The 26,051-nt window shown below is 40.3% G+C and overlaps 1 protein-coding gene across 1 annotated transcript in view; it reads right to left on the reverse strand.

Moving 5' to 3' along the window:
- LOC126237136 (methylcrotonoyl-CoA carboxylase subunit alpha, mitochondrial) overlaps nucleotides 1-20,381 on the reverse strand; it is a 95,889-nt gene extending 75,508 nt beyond the window's left edge. The window contains exons 1-2 of the mRNA XM_049946963.1: nucleotides 20,183-20,381; nucleotides 1,636-1,822 (exon numbers count right to left, since the gene is read on the reverse strand). Coding sequence (XP_049802920.1) covers nucleotides 1,636-1,822; nucleotides 20,183-20,256 — 261 coding nt within the window. The 5' untranslated portion in view covers nucleotides 20,257-20,381. The remainder of the gene's footprint in view (nucleotides 1-1,635; nucleotides 1,823-20,182) is intronic.
- Between the last annotated feature and the right edge of the window lie 5,670 nt (nucleotides 20,382-26,051).

The following is a 26,051-nucleotide window of genomic DNA, read 5'->3' on the forward strand; positions in this document are numbered from 1 at the left end:
GCAGAAGTTCTGGACACTGAAGGATATGAAAAAAGGCATTGGTCCAAATCTGCTAAGGGTCTGGAGAAAATGATCACAAAATTCAAAAGACGGGTTCTCTTGAATTACAACACAGCAGAGGGAGTAAAGCAGTTGATTTGATGACTGTCAAATGTGTGGTCACAGTATTGCAGAAGCAGTCGAGCAGTGGTGTGCAAACATGCAGTGCAAGGGAAATTGCCTGAACATTGGACATGCCTGTGAGCACAGTGCATAAAATCCTATGAAACATCCTGCAATACTATCCATACAAAATCACCCATTTTCAGGAGTTGCTTCCTGCTGACCTGCTAGCAAGACCAGTGTTTGCTCTGGAATTGCTTTCTCACATGGAAGTGGATGATGAAATATACAGAAGTGCAGAATGTGGGCAATGGAAAAACCGCACATGCATCAATCAGTACCATTTCATTCTGCAGAGGTGACTGTGTGGTGAAGGTTGACAGCATCATTTATCATAAGGCTGCATTTTTTGAGGCTATGAGTATGAGTCCTGCGGGTTCTGTTACCTGTACTGACAATCATTCCAACCCTTCAACAGTATGGATGTGTGGGTAGGGCCATTTTTATGTAAAATGGCACTCCCACCGCACATTGTACAGCCAGTGACATGACTGCTGCACAGGCATTTCGGAAATGCTATGATTATCAGCTGTCATTTCCCTACAGCCTGGTCTTCCAGATCATCTGATCTTAATATGTGTGATTTCTGGCTATGGGGTTACCTGAAAGATGTTGCATTCAGTGCTCCAATTATAAATGTAGCTCAATTGAAGACCTGCATTGTGCAACATATTCTGAACATGAACCCCCCTCCCCGAGTCACTCTGAACTGTTGTGGAACAAGCTGTTTCTCAATTTCAGCTTGTGGTAGAAAACGGTGGACAGCATATTGAACACATCTTGCCCCAGTCTCACAACAATTAGAAACTGACCTCATTTTGCTTCTTATGCAGTTTTTGGTATCAGGACAATCGAAAATCAATTTTTCCCATCCAATATGGTGCAACTTTGCCATGGGCTTAACTAACTAACAATGACAAACAAGTTGACTGCTGAACTTGTACAATCACACACATTGAATGGTACAGATGGTGTAATGTGCAACTCAAACCACAGCCATCGTATTGCAATTCATCTATAATCTGCTGACTCTGTTTACATTTTTACATTAAGTGCCACCTATTGCTAACTTTTTTTCCCATGACATTTCATCCAGCATCAATAACATAATTTTCGAATTTGACATCATTCAGAGCAGTGGTTCCATTTCTACAGAATTTTGAATCTGGAACTTTAATTATGGACAGCCCGAGTAACAGGGTAATCATGTGCTGGGAACATGTAAAAAACATACAAAAAACTTATTTTACTCAAAAAGTAGGATTCTTCATTCCCTTACAGTATGCAACTTGTTAGTAAACAAGAACACACAGACACTTTAAACATTTTTTTCCCTATTAATATGCAAATACATATCTAATGTAGATATGATGTTGCACTGAGCTATACTCTCTTCTAAATATATACGGTTATACAAATATATATTACTCAATAAGACAGTACTGTAATTTTAAGAAACATCAAGACAATTACCATTGAGACATGTAGAGCAGCAGCATCTGCGTCACTATATACTGCAACAGTTTTAATACCAAGCTTCTTTGCTGTTCTCATTACACGACAAGCTATTTCTCCACGATTTGCAATGAGGATTTTTTCTATGTGCTTGTTGAGCCCAGAGGAGTAGTGGCAACATTTCTGCCGGTGGTGGATAAAACCTCTGAAACGAAAGGTTTTAATTATAAGGCTGTCACTTGACTGTATGAATTTTTTATAGGGTATATTTTTCCTTTTTCAGAAGAAAATATCTTTGTCTATAAGTTCCACAGGACCATGTCTCACATTTCAGATGTTTTGAGGCTTGATATAAATTAGCACTCAAATGTAACAACTGTGATCTACACTTACATTCGGGTCTCTACCTATTCTCCTAATCCTTCATTCCATAAACTTACCTAATGACTATGGCACACCCTACACCCTTCCAATGACCTGGAAAAAAGTATACCCAGTCAGTTTAAGCAAATGGGGTGCAACATTTTGCAAGGAATCTTCTTTTTTTTTGGGAGGGGGGGGGGGAGGTGCAAGGCCAGCAGGGTGCAGGGTGGGGGGTACACAAGGGAGATGGTGGATAGGGGAGGTGGTACACAGGGGAGGGGGAGATGGGAGGGGGGGGAGAGGGGCAGGGCATTTGCTTATTACATATATACAGGGGACTCAAAAAGTTCACATCCAAGTTTTCTCAAGATCTAAACCTCGAACTGCTCTACATTTTGAGCTATTCTGTGCAGCACTTCTGTTGCTTACAACTTAAGTGTCTCATTGCTTACATTGAAGTAATCAGTTTCCAAACACACTTCTGCGGTTGTAGTAAAAAAGAAAAGAGCTAAATACATTTTTTTGGCACCAAGTTAATCTAATTTTCATGCTAGTTTTAACTTTGATTTCAGGACCAATGACAAACTTGTCACTCTCTCATAACTTGTGTATCCCCCCCCCCCCCCATGTTTGCAAAACCCTTAGGTGTAAATGTAAATAATGTTAGAACAAAGTTCAAAACAAGGTGTTATTTTTCTGAAGATATTACATGATACATAAACACATCGAAACTAGATTAGAAAAAAATTGAAGCGTGTGAGAACTGGTGTTACAGATGGACACTGCAAATTAAGTGGGCTGATAAGATGATAAATGAGGAGATTCTCTGCAGATTTGGCAAGAAAAGGAATATTTGGACACTGACCAGAAGGAGCCAGATGATAAGACCTGTGTTAAGACATCAGAGAATAACTTCCACAGTACTAGGGGCAACTCTACAGGGCACGAAACATGTAGTGTGTATTTGATTTATTTTTATTTATTGATTTACATAAATAAGTCATGTGGGGAGCCACATCACACTAGTCAGAAGATGGGGGGAGGGAGGAAGAGTGCGTACACACACACACACACACACACACACACACACACACACACACACACACACACACACACACACAGAGTGGTAAGAATCAGTCACACCACATCATTAGAAATTTGCGTTGTTTTGTACATTTTAACTTTCTACTTTGAACAAGAATAATTTGGAAGTCTAAGGCAGACATCTCTACATTTTACATGCCTCCTTACCACTAGCATTTGTGGCAGTTCCTTCAGCCAATTTTTATACTTAAACGTAAATTTTCCATTGTCTTAATGACTGCATTAAATAAGATACATTTCCCAGTTACTCCAAAAGTATTACTGTCTTGAAAACAGTAATAGATTATCAAAATTGAAACAAAGATGTTACACAATATTAACAGATGAACACAAACATTAAAATAGTCACAATTATGACATTCTAGACAAATAAGTCTTCCACATTTTGAGCAAACACAGTTTACAGCACTGACAAACTATGTTCTTTCTCTAATCAACAACAATTGCACTCAGATCACCAGACTTTAAACAGTTATGTTGTTTATCAGCTTGCTTTATCTGAGAACAATTTATCACCCCCCTCAATTTAACTCCAACAAACTTCTTACATAGGTCGGAATGAAATTTTGATTCTGCAGGAGAGAGCAAACTGTTATAAAACTCACCAGCAGATTAAAATTGTGTATTGAAGTGGAACTCAAACTCAGAACCTTACCTTTCGCAGGCAAGTGCTCTACCAAATGAGCAATCAAGACATGACTCATGACCTACTATAATAGTTTCACTTCTAGCAGTGCCTTTCTCCAACTTCCCAAACTTTACAGAAGTTCCCCTGCATACTTTGCAGGACTAGCATGCCTGTCAGAAAGTGTCAAGGTGCAGAGGAATATAGGGACACAGTGATCCACTTACCATCCTGAAGGCATGTGGTTGACAACACAACCGACCTGCAAACCTCCTCCAGCATTATACCAACACTTAGCAAGACTCCGGTACAGATGCATTGACACACCAGTGCATCAATCAGACATGCATGTCATCACTATCAGTCAGAAATACAATTCGGAGCAAGGATATACAAACAGGATCAATTGCCTGCAGGCTGCAAAGAGTTTAGTGACAGAGTTCAGCTAAACTTTATGTCGAGCGTACGGCCTCCTCTGGTGCACCACCAGTCATGCTCCTCGCAGTCTGACGTTTGACACCACACAGGGCTGCCCATAAAATCCAGTGAGCCCTTTACCTAGCTATTACCTGTGCTAACTCGTCACTCCAGCCAGCGAAAATGCTGCACTGGCACCAGTTAACCACCGATACCATCTCATTGCTGTGAGAAGCGCTGCCTTTCAGCAGCATACAAGGCCTTCAGGCATGACCATATCCTCTGCACAGGTATGAAGACACTACAGTTCAATGGCAGGCTGTGTCCATTGGATAACGGTGCACATTTCTATCACTCCAGTTTGATGTAACAATAAAGAGTTTTCCTTAATTCCAATTATCTTTTTGCGGCTGCCCTCACCTCCGACAGACTCATTTCATCCCTGCCATCCAATCAAACCCACAACATGTGGGCTGGAGAGTAACTCTGCCATCCTGACAACTGGAAGAACGCCTCCCTATCCTCCACAGTGGTTATACTATAACATAACCCCCTACATTTGGTATTAGAAGTGGGTTGGTGGAGGTACTACCAATGTTATCAACAGTACTTAAGTAGCAGCCTGTAAGAATCTTAGATGTTCATGGGTGCCATACATCCTATGAGCCTGGTTACGTATCCTTCCCTTTTTTGCTTTTCTGTGTAAAAATGCATCATAGTTAATATGTCAGGAAACACTGCAGGTGTATGTTGGGGAAGTATAGCGGAGTGAAGTCCATAGAGTGCTTGAATCAGGTAAAGAGATTTTCTCTTCCTTTCTATTTCTCCACCACACTACTTCCACTTCTACTTGTGACTCTTTTGTCTACTTATGTAGGCGAAAGTCAAAATATAGAGCTGACAGTATAAAAAATAGAGCAGTGTTTCAACAAGTATTACAAGGTTGCAATAGTATCTTATGCTACGATTTTCTGTCTTTTCATCATGCAACATCTGAAACAAAACAGCACATTATGGCACTGAGATACCACACTGATGCAAGAAGGATCAATGGCTATGGCATCCTCACTATAACACTCCCAGTCCCTCAAAGTTCAACAGGCATGATAGCAAAGAATCTGCAAGATCATGGTGTCATTACGGAAGAACTTGGCAAGATCCAGGAAAAATGTAATGAGATGGAAGTGTTAGGTGCATAATACAAGTTACAATAATGTGGCACAGGTTGGAGCTGAAAGAGCACGTACGGCTAGTTGTGAAATAGAAGTCTAAACGATGGAGCACAGGTTGAAGCTGGTTGTGCATCTGTGACTGATTAACTACATCAGTGATATCACAAGAGCTTATGGAGCATAATATCCTGAACAGTTCTCTCTGTCAAGCTGTATGATTTGGGCAATAGTTCTCCTGGTGTAATGTGATTGTTGTGACTATCATGGATTCTTTTTGAAAATATTTTATGTTCTAGTCCTCCTAGCCAAGTTGTAGTCCTTGCACATTAAGTAGCAGATTTTTAAGATGTGGCAATAAGATGCAATCACTAAATTCGACGATGAGTAATGAAGGGAATGAGTTCATTATGTTGATAAAGATTGGTACAGATTTAAAGTGATTGTGCTCAAATTCTCTAAAATTAGATAGGTCAAACGGGTATGGTGTAGTGATTATGTAATCATACAAAAATTCCTGGAATCCCAAAACCCTATGCCTATGAGTTAACACTGCTGCAGATCGGGTGAGTGAATTTCATGGACTGTCAGTGCTTTATAGGCTAGCTTCGCCTAAAGACTCTGTGGGATAGCTCAGAGAAAGTGTTGCATGAAGCAGTGAGTTGACTATGTAAACAACGGAACCGAGCAAGAACACTGCAGACAAAAGTAACCACTGAAGTAAAAATATACGTGTGCACCAGCTATTCTAGGGTTTGTACACAGCAAGTGTACATAGTTTTAGAACCAGAAAGTGACTAGAGCTATACAAACCATAGAGAGATTTCTTGTTCCTAAATGTATGTCAGTTCTAACTAGCCTTCATCAGAGGAGCACCACACTACATTCAGGGACCGAATTTCCCCGAAGGGGCAACGATGCAGTGGTGCTGTCAAAATACCATTTCGGAATGTGGTGATCCACATCAATTTCAAAGGTGTAAGGCTCACAACGCAGTCAACTTGAAACCCCCGCCCTGGCAACATTGTGATGTATGTCAAGACTTTGGTAGCAATGTGTTGACATTTCAGGGTCAATCAGCCATGCACGCAACCACCACTAGACTACAAAGCAACTCACTGTGAGGATGCTATAAATACGCATGCTCAATGGCCTATCAGCAGCAAAGTGTTCAATGATGGAGTTCAGCAGACCTGTATGCCGAGTCAGGCAGTCTCCACTGTACTGATAAGAAGACGCCATGGATCAATGACAGGTTGCACCCACTGGATGAGGGTTCATACTTATATCAGTACCACCTGATGTAACAGTAAAGAGTTTTCTTGAAATCCATTTATCTCAATGTGGTCACCCTCACTTCTAACAGACTCTTATTTTCCTCATCATCTGTCAATCCACAACACCCTGTGTTGGAGACTGGCTATGCCATCATGACAACCTGAAGAACTATTGCCCCACCTCTTCATAGCAGTTGTAAGGCGACGTAATCGTTGCAAAAGGATACAGTGGATAAATGACTTAGCCACAGCCTAGGGCAATGTTTCCAGGATGAATATTTCACTCTGCAGATGTGGCAAAGAATAAGCATATTTCAGTGCTGTTTTACAAGCCTTATGGCATTTTCTTCATTCTTATTAATATTTGCAACTATTTTTCCTGAATAACTACTTCAATAATGTTTTATCGTATGGATGATATGAAATGCCGTCTTATGCAACCAAACATTTTATTGTGTCTACATGTTTTGTCTATTCACACTAGGAATCATCAGTTGTATTAATTTTTCTGCCCTTTTCATGTATCCATGTGTAATTCAGTGCATATTTAAATGTGGCCAACCTTTGTCTATATGAAATCTTTTATTTTTGTTTACACAATAGTCACTTCATTCCCCTATGGCAGTATACCTGGTCTGTGTGAGACCATGGAATTTATTCACATAGGAAGTTGCGAAGGTTTCTGTATGTGTGTGTGTGTGGGGGGGGGGGGGGGGGGGAGGGGTTGTGTTTTTGTAGGAATGGACGTGTGCTTTGTCGGTCTCTAGTTCTTGTTCATATATTTGATGGAAGTGGGTATAATTAGTTTTGGAGTCTTTGAAGATCTGCTTGTCTGAACCACCACAAGGTGTACTCCGATGAAAAGTACACTCTGAGGATCCTGTGGGAAGCCATGCTCCATGCACTTGATATGGCCATACTACCGAATGTGTGACTTCCTGGACCTCCAGTAGGTTTCTTTCCAATCCTAGTTGTTGTTGAATTTCTCTTTAAGGCTGCAACGGAAAAACTTAGTTTCTGCTATCCAGTAAAAATTGTTAGCTGATCCAGTATTTGTTATTGTCTTCAATCCATTTCTCAATATACGTACACAATTTGTTTTACTACTCACCATATAGCGGAGATGCTGAGTTGCAGACAGACACAACAAAAAGACTACTAAACATGAAAGCTTTCGACCGGAAGGCATTTTTCTGAAATAAATAAAGGCAGCATGATTGGAGGGAGTACGGAGGAGACTGGGGTGGGGAAGGGGAAGGATAGGAGAGTGTGGTTGGGGGACAGTAAAGTGCTATTTGTGGGAGCTTACAAGGACGAGACGGGAACAGGATAGGGCAGCTAGGTGCAGTCTGGAGGTAAGACAGGGGTTGGAAGGAGTGGAGGGGGGAGTGGAAAAGGAGAGAAGTAAAAAGACTGTGGCTGCGCTTCTGAAATAGGAGGGTATGAAGTGGGGACAGGGAAGTGGATAGGTGAATGAAGGACAATGACTAAAGAAGGTTGAGGCTAGGAGGGTTACAGGAATGGAGAATGTACTGCAGGGAGGGTTCCCACCTGCACCATTCATAAAAGCTGTGTTCTCAGCAACTATGTGGTCCAGGTATTTCTTGGCCATAATATTTCGGTGGCCATTCATGCAGACAGACAGTTTGTTGGTTGTCATGCACTGTGGTTACAGCTTAGCATGTAAATTGCATGACTGGTTTCACAAGTAGCCCTGCCTTTGGTGGGATAGGTAATGCCAGTGACCTGACTGGAGGATGTGGTGGTAGGAGGATGTATGGGACAGATGTTTCGTATAAGTCTATTGCAGGGATATGAGCCATGAGGTACGGGGTTCGGGGCACAGGTTATATACGGATAGACAAGGATATTGTGGAGGTTCAGTGGGAGAGTGGGAAGCAGAATACCACAGTGGTAGGCATGGAGAGGATAGTGGTTAGGAAATTCCTAATTTCAGCGCACAAACTGAGGTAGCCAAAACCCTGGCAGAGAGTGTGATTCTGTTGCCCCAGTCCTGGGTGGTACTGAGTCACAAGGAGAATGCTCCTCTGTGACTGCACAGTAGGACTTTTGGAGGTGGTGAGTGTCTGGAAAGATAATCCATGGGAGATCTGTTTCTGTTCAAACCACCTACAAACCCTGCCACAGTAACCCCATTCCAGAAATCCAGGAGATCTCCAGGCTCTCCTCAAATCTATAGGCCCATCCCAGAACCTCTCCTCAGAGTCAGTCTCTCCCCTCACCTCTACCACCAGCTGCACTCTTACCTTCTACATGCTTCCTTAAGTACGTAAACCCAACAACCTACGGTGGCTCATTGTGGCCGATTACTGTACCCCCACTGAGAGAATCTCTGGTCTCATAGACCAAACCCTTCAGCCTATTACCTGCAGCCTATCCTCCTATATAAAAAATACCAACTATTTCCTCCACCGACCCTCCACATTTCCTGTTCCTTTACCATATGGTGCCCTGCTCATCACTATTAACACCATCTCTCTTTACACTAACATCCCTAATGCCCATAGCCAGCCTGCTATTGAACACTACCTTTCACAACACTCAACAGATTCCAAACCTACAACCTCCTTCCTGGACACCATGACTAACTACATCCTCATCCAAAATTACTATTTCTTTGAAGGCTGTTGTTGTGTCTTCAGTCCTGAGACTGGTTTGATGCAGCTCTCCATGCTACTCTATCCTGTGCAAGCTTCTTCATCTCCCAGTACCTACTGCAACCTACATCCTTCTGAATCTGCTTAGTGTATTCATCTCTTGGTCTCCCTCTACGATTTTTACCCTCCACGCTGCCCTCAAATACTAAATTGGTGATCCCTTCATGCCTCAGAACATGTCCTACCAACCGATCCCTTCTTCTCGTCAAGTTGCGCCACAAACTTCTCTTCTCCCCAATACTATTCAACACTTCCTCATTAGTTATGTGATCTACCCATCTAATCTTCAGCATTCTTCTGTAGCACCACATTTCGAAAGCTTCTATTCTCTTCTTGTCCAAACTATTTGTCGTCCATGTTTCACTTCGTATACATGGTAACACTCCATACAAATACTTTCAGAAATGACTTCCTGACACTTAAATCTATACTCGATGTTAACAAATTTCTCTTCTTCAGAAACGCTTTCCTTGCCATTGCCAGTCTACATTTTATATCCTCTCTACTTTGACCATCATCAGTTATTTTGCTCCCCAAATAGCAAAACTCCTTTACTACTTTAAGTGTCTCATTTCCTAATCTAATTCCCTCAGCATTACTCGACTTAATTCGACTACATTCCATTATCCTCATTTTGCTTTTGTTGTTCATCTTATATCCTCCTTTCAAGACACTATCCATTCTGTTCAACTGCTCTTCCAAGTCTTTTGCTGTCTCTGACAGAATTACAATGTCATCAGTGAACCTCAAAGTTTTTATTTCTTCTCCATGGATTTTAATACCTACTCCAAATTTTTCTTTTGTTTCCTTTACTGCTTGCTCAATATACAGATTGAATAACATCGGGGAGAGACTACAACCCTGTCTCACTCCCTTCCCAACCACTGCTTCCCTTTCATGTCCCTCGACTCTTATAACTGCCATTTGCTTTCTGTACAAACTGTAAATAGCCTTTCGCTCCCTGTATTTTACCCCTGCCACCTTCGGAATTTGAAAGAGAGTATTCCAGTCAACATTGTCAAAAGCTTTCTCTAAGTCTACAAATGCTACAAACGTAGGTTTGCCCTTCCTTAATCTAGCTTCTAAGATAAGTCGTAAGGCATCACCTACAAAATAATTTGGGTTATGGCAATGGGCATCCATATAGCACCATTCTGTGCTCATGGGCCATCTGGAGGAATCCTTTCTAACCTCCCAGAACCCCAAACGCCTCACCTGGTTCAGATTCACTGATGACATCTTTGTGATCTGGATCAATGGTGTGGACACCCTATCCACATTCCTCCAGAACCTCAGCACCTTCTCCCCCATTCACTTCATCTGGTCCTCCTCAACTCAACAAGGGACCTTCCTCTATGTTGACCTCCACCTCAAAGATGGCTACATCAGTACCTCTATCCATATCAAATCTCCCAACCACCAGCTGCCACCCATTCCATACCAAGAAGTCCCATCCACACAGCCTAGCTGCCCATAGTCATCACATCTGCAGTGATGAGGTGTCTCTCTTGAAATATACCAAGAATCTCACTGAAGCCTTCGAAGACCATAATTAGCCTCCCAGTGTTGTACAGAAACAGATCTCTCATGTCTTATCTCTCCAATCACCCAGCACTTCCAGAAGTCCCGCCGTCCAGCCACAGAGGAGCATTTCCCTCATGACTCACACAGGACTGGAGCAACTGAATCACATTCTCTTCCAGGGTTCTGACTATCTCTCGTCGTGCCCTGAAATGAGAAATGCCCTAGCCACTATCCTCCCCACCCCTCCCACAGAGGTCTTCTGCCACCCACCGAATCTACATAAGATCTTCATCCCCACACAACCCCTGCTAAACCCCTTGCCTCAAGGCTTATAGCTCTGTAATAGACCCAGGTGCAAGACCTGTCCCCTACATCCCACTATCACCAAATACTCCACCCTGGTCACAGGCATTACCTATCCCATCAAAGGCAGAGCTACCTACGAAACCTGTCATGTAATCTGCAAGCTAAGCTGCAACCACTGTGCTTTGTTCTATGTAGTTATGACAACCAATAAACTGACTGTCCACATAAATGGTCACCAGCAAACTATGGCCAAGAAACTGCTGGACCACCCAGTTGCTGAGCATGCTGCCCAACTTAGTGTTCTTCATTTTCATGACTGCTTCCATCCCACCAACACCAGTTTTTTTCAGTTATGCAGCTAGAAACTCTACCTGCAATATATCCTATGTTCTCGTGACCTTCCTGACCTCAGCCTTCGTTAGTCATTGTCCTTCACCCACCTATCCCCTTCCCTGTCCCCACTCCATTTCCCCTCCAGACTGCACCTAGCTGCCCTTCCTCTCTCCATCCCATCCCTGTATGCTCCCAAAAACAACACCTTACTGACCCCCCCCCCAATCCATACCCTTCTCTCCCTTCTCTTCCCCTCCCCAATCTCCTCCTTACTCCCTCCAACCAGGTTGCTTCTCCAGTTGCTTGCAGCCTGGCCTCGATAGCCAGACACAGTGGTTACGAGTGTGTACGCTGTGTTTGCGTGTGTGTGTGTGTGTGTGTGTGTGTGTGTGTGTGTGTGTGTGTGTGTGTGTGTGTGTGTGTGTGTGTGTGTTCCAGAAAAACGCCTTCCAAGCAAAAGCTTACATGTTTAGTAGTCTTTTTGTTGTGCCTGCCTGCGACTCAACATCCCCACTATAAGATGAGTGGCAATCTTTCCTTTTCATTATATTGTCATTACTGAAAGCAATGGAAGCATTTCATTTCAAAGTACCTAATGTACTACATGGTAGACTTTAGACTTTTTATATTCTTTTGCTGATCTCTGAAGAGACAATGTCATCAAAGTACAGGAAGTTGCCCACAGTCTCAATTTCTCTCTCACTCACTCCAATTCCAATAATTAGATGGAGAGTTGAAGAACTTCTGTTCAATTAGAAGCATACTGTCATTCCCTGTTTAGAAATTCTTCTATGGAATAGGAGTAATTGACAAATATGTATCATTTCAGTTTCTTAAGTTAATTTTGGTATCTATCATATTCTTGTACCACACTAAGGCGCTGAGACTGATAGCCTAAATCATTTTTTCTTTGGTATTATAGTTAGGAATGTTGCTATTGATTTCAAATTGTGAATGAGTGTGGGCTCCTATTTTCATAATGGAGTAAATTTAGTATGAAGCTGTTCTCAGTACGGTTAACTCACATAATATCCTATTACAGGCTTCTGCATATCAAACACTTTCTTCCAAAATGAAGACTTGCTTTAGAATATGATGCCATATTAGATTAGCGAGTGAAAATAATAAAAGTCAAGTTTTTGATATTTTGCATCTCTTAATCTATTATTACCTGTAGTCTTCCAGGTATTGTTCTTATCAATATAAACACCTACAAATTTAGAATATTCTGTTTCATTTACTGATTTTCCTTTACGCATTAATTCTAATGGTGTTGCCAGGACTTGAGCAGAACAAAATTGTGTGTCCTGTGTTTTAAATAAGTACAGGCAGGATTAATTCGCAGGCAAACAGTTAAAAATTTTCAAGAAAACTTTATTTATATTTTCCAGTGTTACCAGTTTTGTCATTATAAAATCATTATTGGCAAAGAGAATTACTTTAGCTGCTTGGCTATACAATGACAGATCTTCTACATATAACAAGAATAAGAGACTAAGTATCTTATTTTCAGATAAGTGTGAAATGTTTCTAGGGGAGTATTGAAGAATACAATAAAAACAGTCAACTTCGACCAGTGGTGCTATCAACCAGTGTGGCAACAATGATGTGTCACACATTCACGCGAATTTTAGCTATACAAGTACCAGGGACCTCAAAGAAATATGGTGGTTTTGTATACAGGTGTTCCCATTATTTACACCCACAAATCTATTTGGAACTTTAAAAAAAAAAAAGAGAGAGAGAGAACAGGATTACGGTGGTAGTTTTCACAGAGGACGTTAACGTAATTAATGTGCCACATATACGAGATTGATGAGTCTGTGAATTATTATGGGTGGAGGTTACACTCAACAACCGAGCTGGGTTAATAATTGGCTCCTTTTACCGACCTCCCGACTCAGCAGCGTTAGTGGCAGAACAACTGAGAGAAAATTTGGAATACATTACGCATAAATTTCCTCAGCATGTTATAGTCTTAGGTGGAGATTTCAAATTTACCAGATATAGACTGGGACACTCAGATGTTTAGGACGGGTGGTAGGGACACAGCATCGAGTGACATTATACTGAGTGCACTATCCGAAAATTACCTCGAGCAATTAAACAGAGAACCGACTCGTGGAGATAACATCTTGGACCTACTGATAAAAAACAGACCCGAACTTTTTGACTCTGTAAGTGCAGAACAGGGAATCAGTGATCATAAGGCCGTTGTAGCATCCCTGAATATGGAAGTTAATAGGAATATAAAAAAAGGGAGGAAGGTTTATCTGTTTAGCAAGAGTAATAGAAGGCAGATTTCAGACCACCTAACAGATCAAAACGAAAATTTCTGTTCCGACACTGACAATGTTGAGTGTTTATGGAAAAAGTTCAAGGCAATCGTAAAATGCGTTTTAGACAGGTACGTGCCGAGTAAAACTGTGAGGGACGGGAAAAACCCACCGTGGTACAACAACAAAGTTAGGAAACTACTGCGAAAGCAAAGAGAGCTTCACTCCAAGTTTAAACGCAGCCAAAACCTCTCAGACAAACAGAAGCTAAGCGATGTCAAAGTTAGCGTAAGGAGGGCTATGCGAGAAGCGTTCAGTGAATTCGAAAGTAAAATTCTATGCACAGACTTGACAGAAAATCCTAGGAAGTTCTGGTCTTACGTTAAATCAGTAAGTGGCTCGAAACAGCATATCCAGACACTCCGGGATGATGATGGCATTGAAACAGAGGATGACACGCGTAAAGCTGAAATACTAAACACCTTTTTCCAAAGCTGTTTCACAGAGGAAGACCACACTGCAGTTCCTTCTCTAAATCCTCGCACAAACGAAAAAATGGCTGACATCGAAATAAGTGTCCAAGGAATAGAAAAGCAACTGGAATCACTCAACAGAGGAAAGTCCACTGGACCTGACGGGATACCAATTCGATTCTACACAGAGTACGCGAAAGAACTTGCCCCCCTTCTAACAGCCGTGTACCGCAAGTCTCTAGAGGAACGGAGGGTTCCAAATGATTGGAAAAGAGCACAGGTAGTCCCAGTCTTCAAGAAGGGTCGTCGAGCAGATGCGCAAAACTATAGACCTATATCTCTGACGTCGATCTGTTGTAGAATTTTAGAACATGTTTTTTGCTCGAGTATCATGTCGTTTTTGGAAACCCAGAATCTACTATGTAGGAATCAACATGGATTCCGGAAACAGCGATCGTGTGAGACCCAACTCGCGTTATTTGTTCATGAGACCCAGAAAATATTAGATACAGGCTCCCAGGTAGATGCTATTTTTCTTGACTGATAAACAAAGTAAGAGCCTACGGAATATCAGACCAGCTGTGTGGCTGGATTGAAGATTTTTTAGCAAACAGAACACAGCATGTTGTTATCAATGGAGAGACGTCTACAGACGTTAAGGTAACCTCTGGCGTGCCACAGGGGAGTGTTATGGGACCATTGCTTTTCACAATATATATAAATGACCTAGTAGATAGTGTCGGAAGTTCCATGCGGCTTTTCGCGGTTGATGCTGTAGTATACAGAGAAGTTGCAGCATTAGAAAATTGTAGCGAAATGCAGGAAGATCTGCAGCGGATAGGCACTTGGTGCATGGAGTGGCAACTGTCCCTTAACATAGACAAATGTAATGTATTGCGAATACATAGAAAGAAGGATCCTTTATTGTATGATTATATGATAGCAGAACAAACACTGGTAGCAGTTACTTCTGTAAAATATCTGGGAGTATGCGTGCGGAACGATTTGAAGTGGAATGATCATATAAAATTAATTGTTGGTAAGGCGGGTACCAGGTTGAGATTCATTGGGAGAGTGCTTAGAAAATGTAGTCCAGCAACAAAGGAGGTGGCTTACAAAACACTCGTTCGACCTATACTTGAGTATTGCTCATCAGTGTGGGATCCGTACCAGATCGGGTTGACGGAGGAGATAGAGAAGATCCAAAGAAGAGCGGCGCGTTTCGTCACAGGGTTATTTGGTAACCGTGATAGCGTTACGGAGATGTTTAATAAACTCAAGTGGCAGACTCTGCAAGAGAGGCGCTCTGCATCGCGGTGTAGCTTGCTCGCCAGGTTTCGAGAGGGTGCGTTTCTGTATGAGGTATCGAGTATATTGCTTCCCCCTACTTATACCTCCCAAGGAGATCACGAATGTAAAATTAGAGAGATTAGAGCGCGCACGGAGGCTTTCAGACAGTCGTTCTTCCCGCGAACCATACGCGACTGGAACAGGAAAGGGAGGTAATGACAGTGGCACGTAAAGTGCCCTCCGCCACACACCGTTGGGTGGCTTGCGGAGTATGAATGTAGATGTAGATTTGTTTAAAACACACCAAACTGTCGCCTTAAAAAAAAACATAGCTTATTCCCAATTATTAAAAGATGAACTGTAAAATCAGTTAATGATTTGGTGACAATAATCTGCCTAGCAATTATAGGCCAGTTTCTCTTGTACCCCTTTTATCCAAGGTCACTGAGAAACTAATGAGTATTCAAATAATCAATTTTCTAGATTCATCAATTACTTTCAAATAGCCAGTTTGGGTTTAGGAAAAATCTAACAACTGTGATGCTGTTATGAGCTATATATGTAACTGTCTTGAAGCAAAAGAAGAAAAATTTATTGTAAGTACAAAGTTTTTTGATTCATCAAAAGCGTTTGACACTGTGTGCCACAAAACTCTGCTGCTGAAATTAAAAACTGTAGGTTTCTCCGTCTCTGCTGTTAAAATTATTCAGTCATACTTATCTAATAGATCTCAAACTGTTTACTTCAATAACCAATATTCTAGTTTCTTACCCGTTAACCATGGTGTTCCTCAAGGGTCAATCTTGGGCCCTCTCTTGTTCATATTATATATGAATGACCTACCTAGCAATGTAATAGATGATACTACAAACTGTTACTTGTATGCAGATGATATCAGTTCAAGTGTTACAGTGCCTACGAACAATAACATAAGTAACTCTACCTCACTCACTCAAGGTAGTTCTACTTTCTGACTGGTGCAATGCCAATAGCCTGTCATGAACATACATAAAACACAGGACTTAAACATTTCTTATAACAATAGAATCACCTTAGAGACAGTTCCTGTAAAGTTTCTTGGCATTGTTTTGCAAAATAATTTAGGCTGGCAGGCACATGTAAATTATTTAACACCAAAAATTTCTAAAGGAATATTTATACTCAGAAAATTACAAGCAACAGTAGATGAGAAAATTTTGCTTTCTGTCTATTTTAGTTATATTCACTCTCATTTGACATATGGGACAATCTTGTGGGGAAATAATTGCTACTCAAAATGCTTATTTACAGCGCAGAAAAAAGCAGTCAGACTGATATGTAAAGTACCAACTAGAACTCACTGTAGAGAATTATTTATTAAACTTAGTAATATGACATTGCCATGTATATACATATTTCAATGTCTCTTGTACATTAAAAAGAACTTGTCCAGTTTTGATCTGAATTCTGATGTACATAGTTAAAACACACAACACTGTAATGATGTAAGAAAAGACTACTGCTCATATACCAAAATTCTAAACAGCTTCAAACACACATCTGTAAAGCTATTTAATAAACTACCGGAGTCAGTTAAGAGTCTGGAGTTGAAAAAATTTAAGATATTTGGAAGAACTTTATTTATTCAAATTGTTTTTATACAATGGAAGATTTCTGTGAGCATAATTTCTAACATAGATTAATTATTTGTGTATTTATTGTCATTTTTGTTTGTACATTTATTGACGTTGCTTATACACGCTTCACATCCCTGTAAATGTCTTGTTTTTGGGCAATAAAAATCAATCAATCAATCAATTTGAGGATTCAGTCACTGTGGTACACCCGAGGTAATTATTCGTTGTCTACACTCCTTGGTTCAAGTCTAAATAGTCCCATACTCAGTGAATGAGCTTCAGGAAGCAGACGCAGGAATCCTGCATCGCTGTTAATAGTAATGTCCTAGTGGAGTTGGTTTACCATTGCCTTCTTCTTCTCTGTTATGAATTGTCAAGTGTGTATCTGTGTCACGTGGATGACTGTGATGAGTGTGTATGGGTTTATGTTGTTATGGATGGAAGGAAGGAAGGTAGGTAGAGGGTGAAACTTGGTGCTGGCACATAATCTACTCCTCTAAAATAACACCAAAAGAACTACAAAGCTTAATTTACCCATCCACTGGCCTCATTACAAACAAAAGTGTCACACACCCTCACTTCACAAGGCAATGTGGAGAGGTTTGGAATTTAATCGAGGGCATTGGCACAAAGACTGGAGATCAGGAACTTTCCGTCATCATCCCTTCTTCCCCTACCAGCCAAATACTGGTAGTGAAAATTTTCATAGCTGAGTTGTGCATCACTGCACAAGAGTGCATCAGCGACCTCCACTAAGGAGGTGAGTCAAATGTATTTGTTACCTGATTTGTTACAAGTAATGAATGATATGTGTGGAACAGTCACAATGCAGCCATATGTAGTGTCAGAGAGAACGTGGGAATAAAATTGTGCAGTGTCTTCCTTAAGTGTGCTAGAAGTTACAAGACTTCATTTGGAAAGGAACATAAATACTCCTTGTGATGCTCTGACAATACAGTAATGTACAGTTTCTTTTGTTGATTGGTGTTGATGTGGCAGTTGTTAGTTGGCTGTGTTGCAACAAAATGTTTTGTTAATAAATCAGGAGTAAAAGAGGCCACACACTGAATAGTAGAAGCATTGAGTCATTGACAGACATATAAAAAAAAAAGAGCAGAAACTTACTAGCTTTCAGACAAAACCTTTAACGAGCTAGGGTCATAACATAAATGGCTAACATATTTTGTTAACAAATAAAAGTTCTGAAACTGAATATTACTATTAACTGAGATGGCATAAGTCCATATCCAATTTCCTTAAAAAATGTGGAACCTTGTGACTAATTACAGGTGAAACCTCATTTCTGCGTGAGTGACAAAGGGCAATGATAATTTCACAAGCTGCAACAGTCCTAATGGTAGCTGATGACATCATCAGAGGATTAGTAGTGTAAATCAGCTTCATCTTCAGATGTCGTACTTGATGAATTTACAAACAGTGAATGGCAATACAGTGCTTACAAAATATTGTGCCCACAATCATCCATCACTCTTAGTGTGGTGTTTTTTTTTAGCAAGAAGATTTATGTAGGTAAGTAATGAGAGCAGATTAACTAGCAGAAAATGTTGTGGTTGAGGTGATGGAAAAGTAGTAGTTAACACAAGTTAAAAAGGAAAGAAATGCTGTTAAAGTTGCCTTGAACTCTGAAGTCCAGCCCCTATGTGAACCTGTCCAAGACACCATGGAAATGATCTACAAGGTCCTGTCAGATTTACTAGTGGAACATATTTCCAAAGTAAGAGGAATGGCAGAGCAATACCCACAAAATTCACTATTACAACTGCAATATGGGTGCAAAGACCTACTAAATGAAATGTGGTGGTGTTCAACAGAACAAGGAACTCTCTATGTTGACAACAAAAAGTCCACCTACAAGTTACATCAGTGCACAACACTTTTGGCAACTGAACCCATTAAGTAACACTCAGTCTGCAGCATTCATGAAAGTTTTTTGCAGTGCCTTCCAGAGTCCATGGAGTGAAAGAAATGAGAATTGACTTCTTTGCTGAATACCAACAGGAATGAATGAACAAATGAAGTATGAGATCTGCACAATGGCTACTAAGGATTTAATGTGGCTTTCTTGCTGCAGAATTTGTCAGAAACAAACCAATGGGCAGTGAAGTCAATGTTGCGGCATCCAGCAATGTACTCACATTCATTTGAAGAAGTATTTACACACATTATTCAAAACATGAGAAGACAAGTTAGGATCACTGAGGTGTGCCTTTTCAATGCAAGATTTATGAATGACTCTCTCAACTCCTGCTGATTTTTTATTCAACTAAGAACTACTGCTCTCTCTTGTCTATTCAAGCATCAATCAGAAACTCATCCCTCCATTTAGGGATTGTTTTTCACCATTTTCAGCACTTATGATTGTATCGTTGTCTGCATGGATAAGTCATAGCTATGATACCTACTAAAGTTAACCTGCATAAAGTTAACCTGCAGCCTTTATATAAAACTACTTCAGTACACCCATTAACAATACTGATATGAGCACATTAGAAAATAATCTTTGCTTTCAATAGCTGAATAGAAATATATTCAATATTTAAATTTGAAAGTTGTAATAGCCTAGTTCGGGGGAAGGTTTCTAATGCGATGAATATAGAATAGCAATTTTTTTTTTTTTTTTTTTTTTTTTTTGTAAGTTCTATGGGGCCAAACTGCTAAGGTCATCGGTCCCTAAATAGCATTAATTGATTTCAAAATTTTTACCGTTAGTAAGATGCAACTACTTTCCTCGTGTTCACTGCCTAGAAAGACATACTGTGAATACTGTATAAAGCATTTTTTATAGCAGTAATCATTCACTCTCTCTCTCTCTCTCTCTCTCTCTCTCTCTTCCAGTAGGCTATGTTTGTAATTTACAGGCCAATCTTACATACAACAAGTATAACTGCTTCGTACAGGAGAGGCCATAGGAGCAACTGTTGTGTTAAACACATACGTATACCGGTCTACTTTTTTACGTGAAAACTATAGTTAGCGTCTTTATTCCAGCAAAAAGCAATACCAGGGGAGCCTGACGGGATCAAATCATAAAAACTTATCTTTCCATATATGAATGATTCCATTTTAACAAACAATCCGGCTGTCAAAACTTACTGTTTGATATGAGCTTTTCCGAATATTAAGCACGCTAACGAAACGTTAATTTTATACATTTTGAAGTTCTTCATTAATATCTCACTGGCAAATCACTACTCCACACCACGCACAATCATTCAAGGTCAGTCACACAGAAGTCAACATTCCACCAACTTGTAAACATCACCACGTGTTACAGTTGTAATGCAAAAATGTAATGTGCAAAGATTGTATCGACGGCGCAGTGCGCATCTCCGTTGAAGGAGCGGGACAAAGTTCCAGGTCCGACAGAAATAGATATCAGTAAGAGTCTGGTTTCTTACATTCGCACGCACACACACACACCGAGCGAGGTTCAAACCCGCGTCCGGCCATCCAGATTTAGGTTTTCCGTGAATACCCTAAATCACTCCAGGCAAATGCTGGATGGTAACTTTGAAAGGACACGGGATATACTTCCCTCTCCCTGATACAATCTGCGCTTGTGTTCCGTCGTTAATGACCTCGATGTCGACGGGACTTTAAATCCAATCTTCCTTCCTGAATATATACAACTGCAAATTGTGTGTACGTTGTGTAACCATTCTTGTAACATTAGCACACCTATTTGAATACTAAATTATGGTACCCCCCGCCCCCTATTTCACAATGTCACTATTAACAACAGAGCAAACGTATAATAAGATATACCAGTAAGTGAACATCTGTTTTCGTTGTTATGAAATTACAAATGCAAAACGTCGCGACTCCGTGCCATTGAGGAGTTCAGGTCTCCACTTGCCATTTCTTTAGTACTCTTTTAGCAGGAAGCTCTCTTTAGTCATTTCTTGTATTGTTCGTGAGCCGATTTATTTCTTCATGTGCTGTTGTAAAGTCTGTAGCAGATCTGACATTTCGTGCTGCCTTGACCAATCTGTCAGAATCGCCCCCTTAGCATTGGAACGTTCAACACGTCGCGTAGGTCATGTTTAGGAAGCTATAAAGCACATGGACTGTTAGTAGCTTCCAACTTTGTTTAGATTACGTTGATCCACATCGCAGAGGCCAACTCCAACAAGAGTCATTGTCAGTTTTACCACGACTTTGAAGGATGGTGGATGTGCAGTCTGGCTTGACTAATGAATAAAATCTGGGAAGCGATGTCTGTTTTTTTTTCTCTTGATACTTTGAAGGAAGATTGAGTTTTAAAGTGCAATCAGTGACATGCTCATTGGAGGCAGTTGATGTCTGACAAAGTGTCAAATATAGTCGTAAGTTTATGTGACACCGAAGTAATTCACTATGAGGATCCATTGGATAGGCTGCCTAGGATGCAGATTGCCCAACTGATCATTTCTGTCTACTCTTGCTTCAGTTAAAGAAAACGTCTTGTATGCTGCACTTGAGTGTCTGTCTGCTCATAATGTGAATGGAAGCAAGGCAGATTAGATTTAAAAACTTATCATTGATACTTCACACAGTGGGGGGTGTATGACATCATCTGCATTACAGAGCAGTCTGTTGAGTGGCGTTTTCATTGGACAGTCGAATGTGGAATAAGAATTCTGTAGAAGGTCATGAACTGAGCATGTAATGTACAACCTACAATGCAGCATTTGTTAACACGTTGCCTTGTGCAAGTGTACGCTGTCATTTCATGCATGATACAAGTGTGGTAGGTATGCTTGGATGAGGCATATGTGTGGCACAGATATACCACACACTAGCAGTCTTTAATTTCTAGGTACTTTATCACAGCATGAGTACAAGCTCTTATGGCCCCATAGTACATTAAACGTTCCAAGACACACATATCTCTTTCACTACAGGTACAGTAACTGTGAAAGCTACTACTTAATGGCGTAAACTCATCAGAAAGCTGCCAACAACGTGGGATAGTTCAGTACTTAAGACTCATGATTGCCGGCCGTAGTGGCCGAGCGGTTCTAGGCGCTAAAGTCTGGATCCGCGAGACCGCTGCGATCGCAGGTTCGAATCCTGCCTCGAGCAAGGATGTGTGTGATGTCCCTAGGTTAGTTAGGTTTAAGTAGTTCTAAGTTCCAGGGGACTGATGACCTCAGAAGTTGAGTCCCATAGTGCTCAGAGCCATTTGAACCATTTTTGACTCATGATTACTAGCAGCAGGTTTTAAATTCCAGTGAAGTTATATATAATTAGGTATGTTGTGGTTTCCCTAAATTATTCCAGGTATTTACTGGAATGATTTCATCAATAAGGTGAAGGAGCTTTACCTCCCCCATTCTTGACTATCAAAGCAAATGTTCTTTTTTTATTAACCTGTTGCTGACAAGACTCTAAATTCCAACCTTCTTTTCTTCATTGGAATCTAAAATATTTGTTGTGGATTACATCATCCAAGATGTCCTTCTACACTAGCTGAGTGGCACATATACTCTTTAATAGCTTTCTAAACCTTGAGAATAGTCTTGATGGTATTATTTTAATTGAATATGATTCACTACCGTTGGTGTCTGCAGAAATTTACCCAGAGGAGGGGAGCAAGACTCTTACATAGTATTTTTTTTATATAAAAATAAGTTAATCACTTTCGAGATGCGTCATGGAATGAGAACTAAATTATACACCTCATAAAAAAACTTACTACATCCTAGAGAATTGACGATGATCCAGTTCAATATTGGCAAATTTTTATAAAAGCTCAATATTTAGGGCGGACTTCAGTATGAAATGCTTTTCATAGTTTCCACAATGAAACTCAGTCCCGAAATTTGGCAGAAAATCCGAAGAGATTCTGGGTGTATGTAAAGTACATCATCAGCAAGACACTGTCATTACCGTCACTGCACTATAGCGATGGTAATGTTCCTGATGACAGTGCCACAAATGGGCTTCACCAAAGAAGATAAAGTAAATATTCCAGAATTCGAGTCAAGAACAGCTGATAAAATGAATAACTTCGAAGGAGATATCCTCAGACTAGCGAAGTAACTCATTCACTTAATAAAGGCAAGTTTTCTGGTCCAAATTGTATATATGTTTGTTTCCTTTTCGAGAATGCTGATATAACAGTTCCATATTTAGCAATAATATACAGCCACTCGCTCAATGAAAGATCCGTACCTAAAGACTGGAAACTTGCACTGATCACACCAGTACATAAGAATAGAAATAGGAGCTACCCACTGAATTGTAGACCCACATCACTGACGTCGATTTACAATAGGATTTTGGAACATATACTGTGTTTAAACGCTATGAATTACCTGGAAGAAAGTGATCTGTTGATATACAGACAGCATGGGTCCGAAAATATCGATCATTTGCAACACAATTAGAGCGCTATTTTCATGAAGTAATGAGTGCTGTTGGTAGAGGATGTCCAATTGATTCCATATATCTAGATTTCCAGAAGGTTTTTAGTGCTGTTCCTCAAAAGTCACTTCTAATCAAATTGCATGCCTGTGGTGTATCATCTCAGTTGTGCAACTGGATACGTGATTTTCTGTTAGAAAGATAACAGTTCATAGTAACTGATCGAAAGTCATCAAGTAAAATAAAAGTGATATATGGGATTCTCGAAGAATCTGTTATAGATCCTCTGCTCTTTCTGTTGGACAAAGATGGCCAAGACTTTGGCTCGCCGTCAGGGCTCTACCTCGCATAACATAGCTCTGGCTAGCTGCACACTTCCCCTACCATCACGCCATGGTATCAGAATATGAGGAGGGGGAAGCTGCAAAAGCACTACATTTAAATGGCAATGCAGTCGCGCTGCATACGACTTGATTTCATATTTCTCAACAACACAGATCAGAAACTAAACTAGTACAGTACTATTCAATTGTTTTGGGCGCACTTAAGACATGTAATTTTTATTTAGTACAGATTATTGGCATACATACAGACACAGACAGTTTCACAGATTTTAGCAGTGAGGTTGGCATGTAATTTTTACTTATTTAGTTTCATAAACGGAAAAAGGCTTTCACACACATATGTTGAACAAAGTATTTTATCGGGTTTGCAACCTAATTATAGAAAAATAGAAACTCTTTTAAATGGGAATTAAGTTGCAGATTAATCAGTTCCTTCTGCACATGCACAGGGAAGCTTTCAACTGAAAGCGCAAACGGTCTCGAAAACAGACATAAGATTGGCAGTGTCCTCAAAACGTTTAGAAAACTATCCTTGTGATTCTTTCAAGCCCACAAAGAATTCTCCAAATTTCATCTTTTCTTTAACTCCATGAACCTAGGGGACTGGACTGTTTTTGTCAGAATTTATCCTTTCCACAATGCGTTTTTCTTTTTAAAAGCATATTCATCACTCCAGGAATAAGTTCTCACCTTGCAATGTCTTGCTGTGTGCAGTCAAGTCCACTTGTTCCCGCTCTCCTTTTTCCTTCAAGTGGAATGAAAGTAAATCTAATCTAATCTAATCTAATCTTCATAAGTTCAACGAACACGGGTTTTAAATCGAAAAATCGTTCAATGTATGCCCCTTGACTTCACCAACGTACTGTAAAAAAATATATAAGGTCTTCACACTTTTCGTTCAATACCGTCTATAAGTGTTGCTACTGACAGTGGAATACTGCTTGCTACTTCAGAGAATGTACTGTTCCTAACACCAGGTGCTCCAAACCTGCAAATTTAGCACAAAGTGCTTTTTGATGCACAGAACGGTTATTCCCATCTGTCTATCTTGTACTTTTTCATCGTCAGTTAAATCTCTAAATTCTTTCTGCATCGTGTTGTAACGTCGTCCCATTTGAAATCTGCTATACCCATAGATTATGCAGTTGCATATTGCATAACAGATGCCGAAAATTCTTATCATTCTCTTCCGTCATTCCCTTTCATTTTAAAGGCTTGTGATGACAGATCGGTAGCCTGCCTCTTTCTGTGCTAAGAGCCACTGGACCTGTGAACTTCTTTTAAACCATGAATAAATACTGAAGAGTAAATGACGCTGATACTATGATTCTACCGAACTGAAGAAAATCGTGCTGACCGAAAAGTGCCGCTCCAAATTATTAAATGAAATGTCTCTTGTACCGAGTACTTCCAAGAAGTACCTAGCAAAACCGAGTAATCTCGAGCCTCATCCAGCACATGGCCCCACACTACGTGCTAGTGCCAAGTTTTCCATGCCTTGAATAGCCCTGAGTTAGGAGAAAATCTGAACAGCCCACTTAGATTGTTTGCAGGTGACACTGTCATTTACCGTCTAGTAAAGTCATCAGAAGATCAAAGCCATCTGCAAAATGATTTAGTGAAGATATCTATATGGTGCAAAAAGTAGCAATTGATTCTAAATAAGGAAACGTTTGAGCACATCCACATGTGTACTAAAAGGAGTCCATTAAATTTTAACCATGATAAATCACGCAGATCTAAAAACTATCTTTTCAGCTAAATACCTTGGGACTAGATTACAAACAACTTAAACTGGAACTACCACACAGATAATGTAGTGGGTAATACAAACCAACACTTAGAAGGTACAACAAATAGTCTGAAGAGACTGCCTGCACTATGCTCGTTCATCTACTACACTTGTACTGTGTAATATGGAATTCTTTACAGGTGGGGTTGACAGAGGACATCGAAGAAGTTCAGAGAGGGGTAGCTCGTTTTGTACTTTCGTCAGACAGGGGAGCAGGTTTTATGGAAATGATACACAAGATGGAGTGGTATTCATTCAAATGAAGAGCTTCTCGTTGTGTCGAAATCTGTTTAGAAAATCTCCAACTTCTATCTGGAAAATTTGTACTCTCTCCAACCTACATAGTGAGAAATTCTCATCGTAATAAGTTAATAGAAATCAAAACTCTCACAGAAAGCTTTAAGTGTCCGTTTGTACCTTGTGCTGTTCAAGAGTGGAAGAGGAAAGAAACAGTGGGAAAATGGTTTGATGAAACCTC

Source organism: Schistocerca nitens, chromosome 2, assembly GCF_023898315.1.
Source record: "Schistocerca nitens isolate TAMUIC-IGC-003100 chromosome 2, iqSchNite1.1, whole genome shotgun sequence".
NCBI lineage: Eukaryota > Metazoa > Arthropoda > Insecta > Orthoptera > Acrididae > Schistocerca > Schistocerca nitens.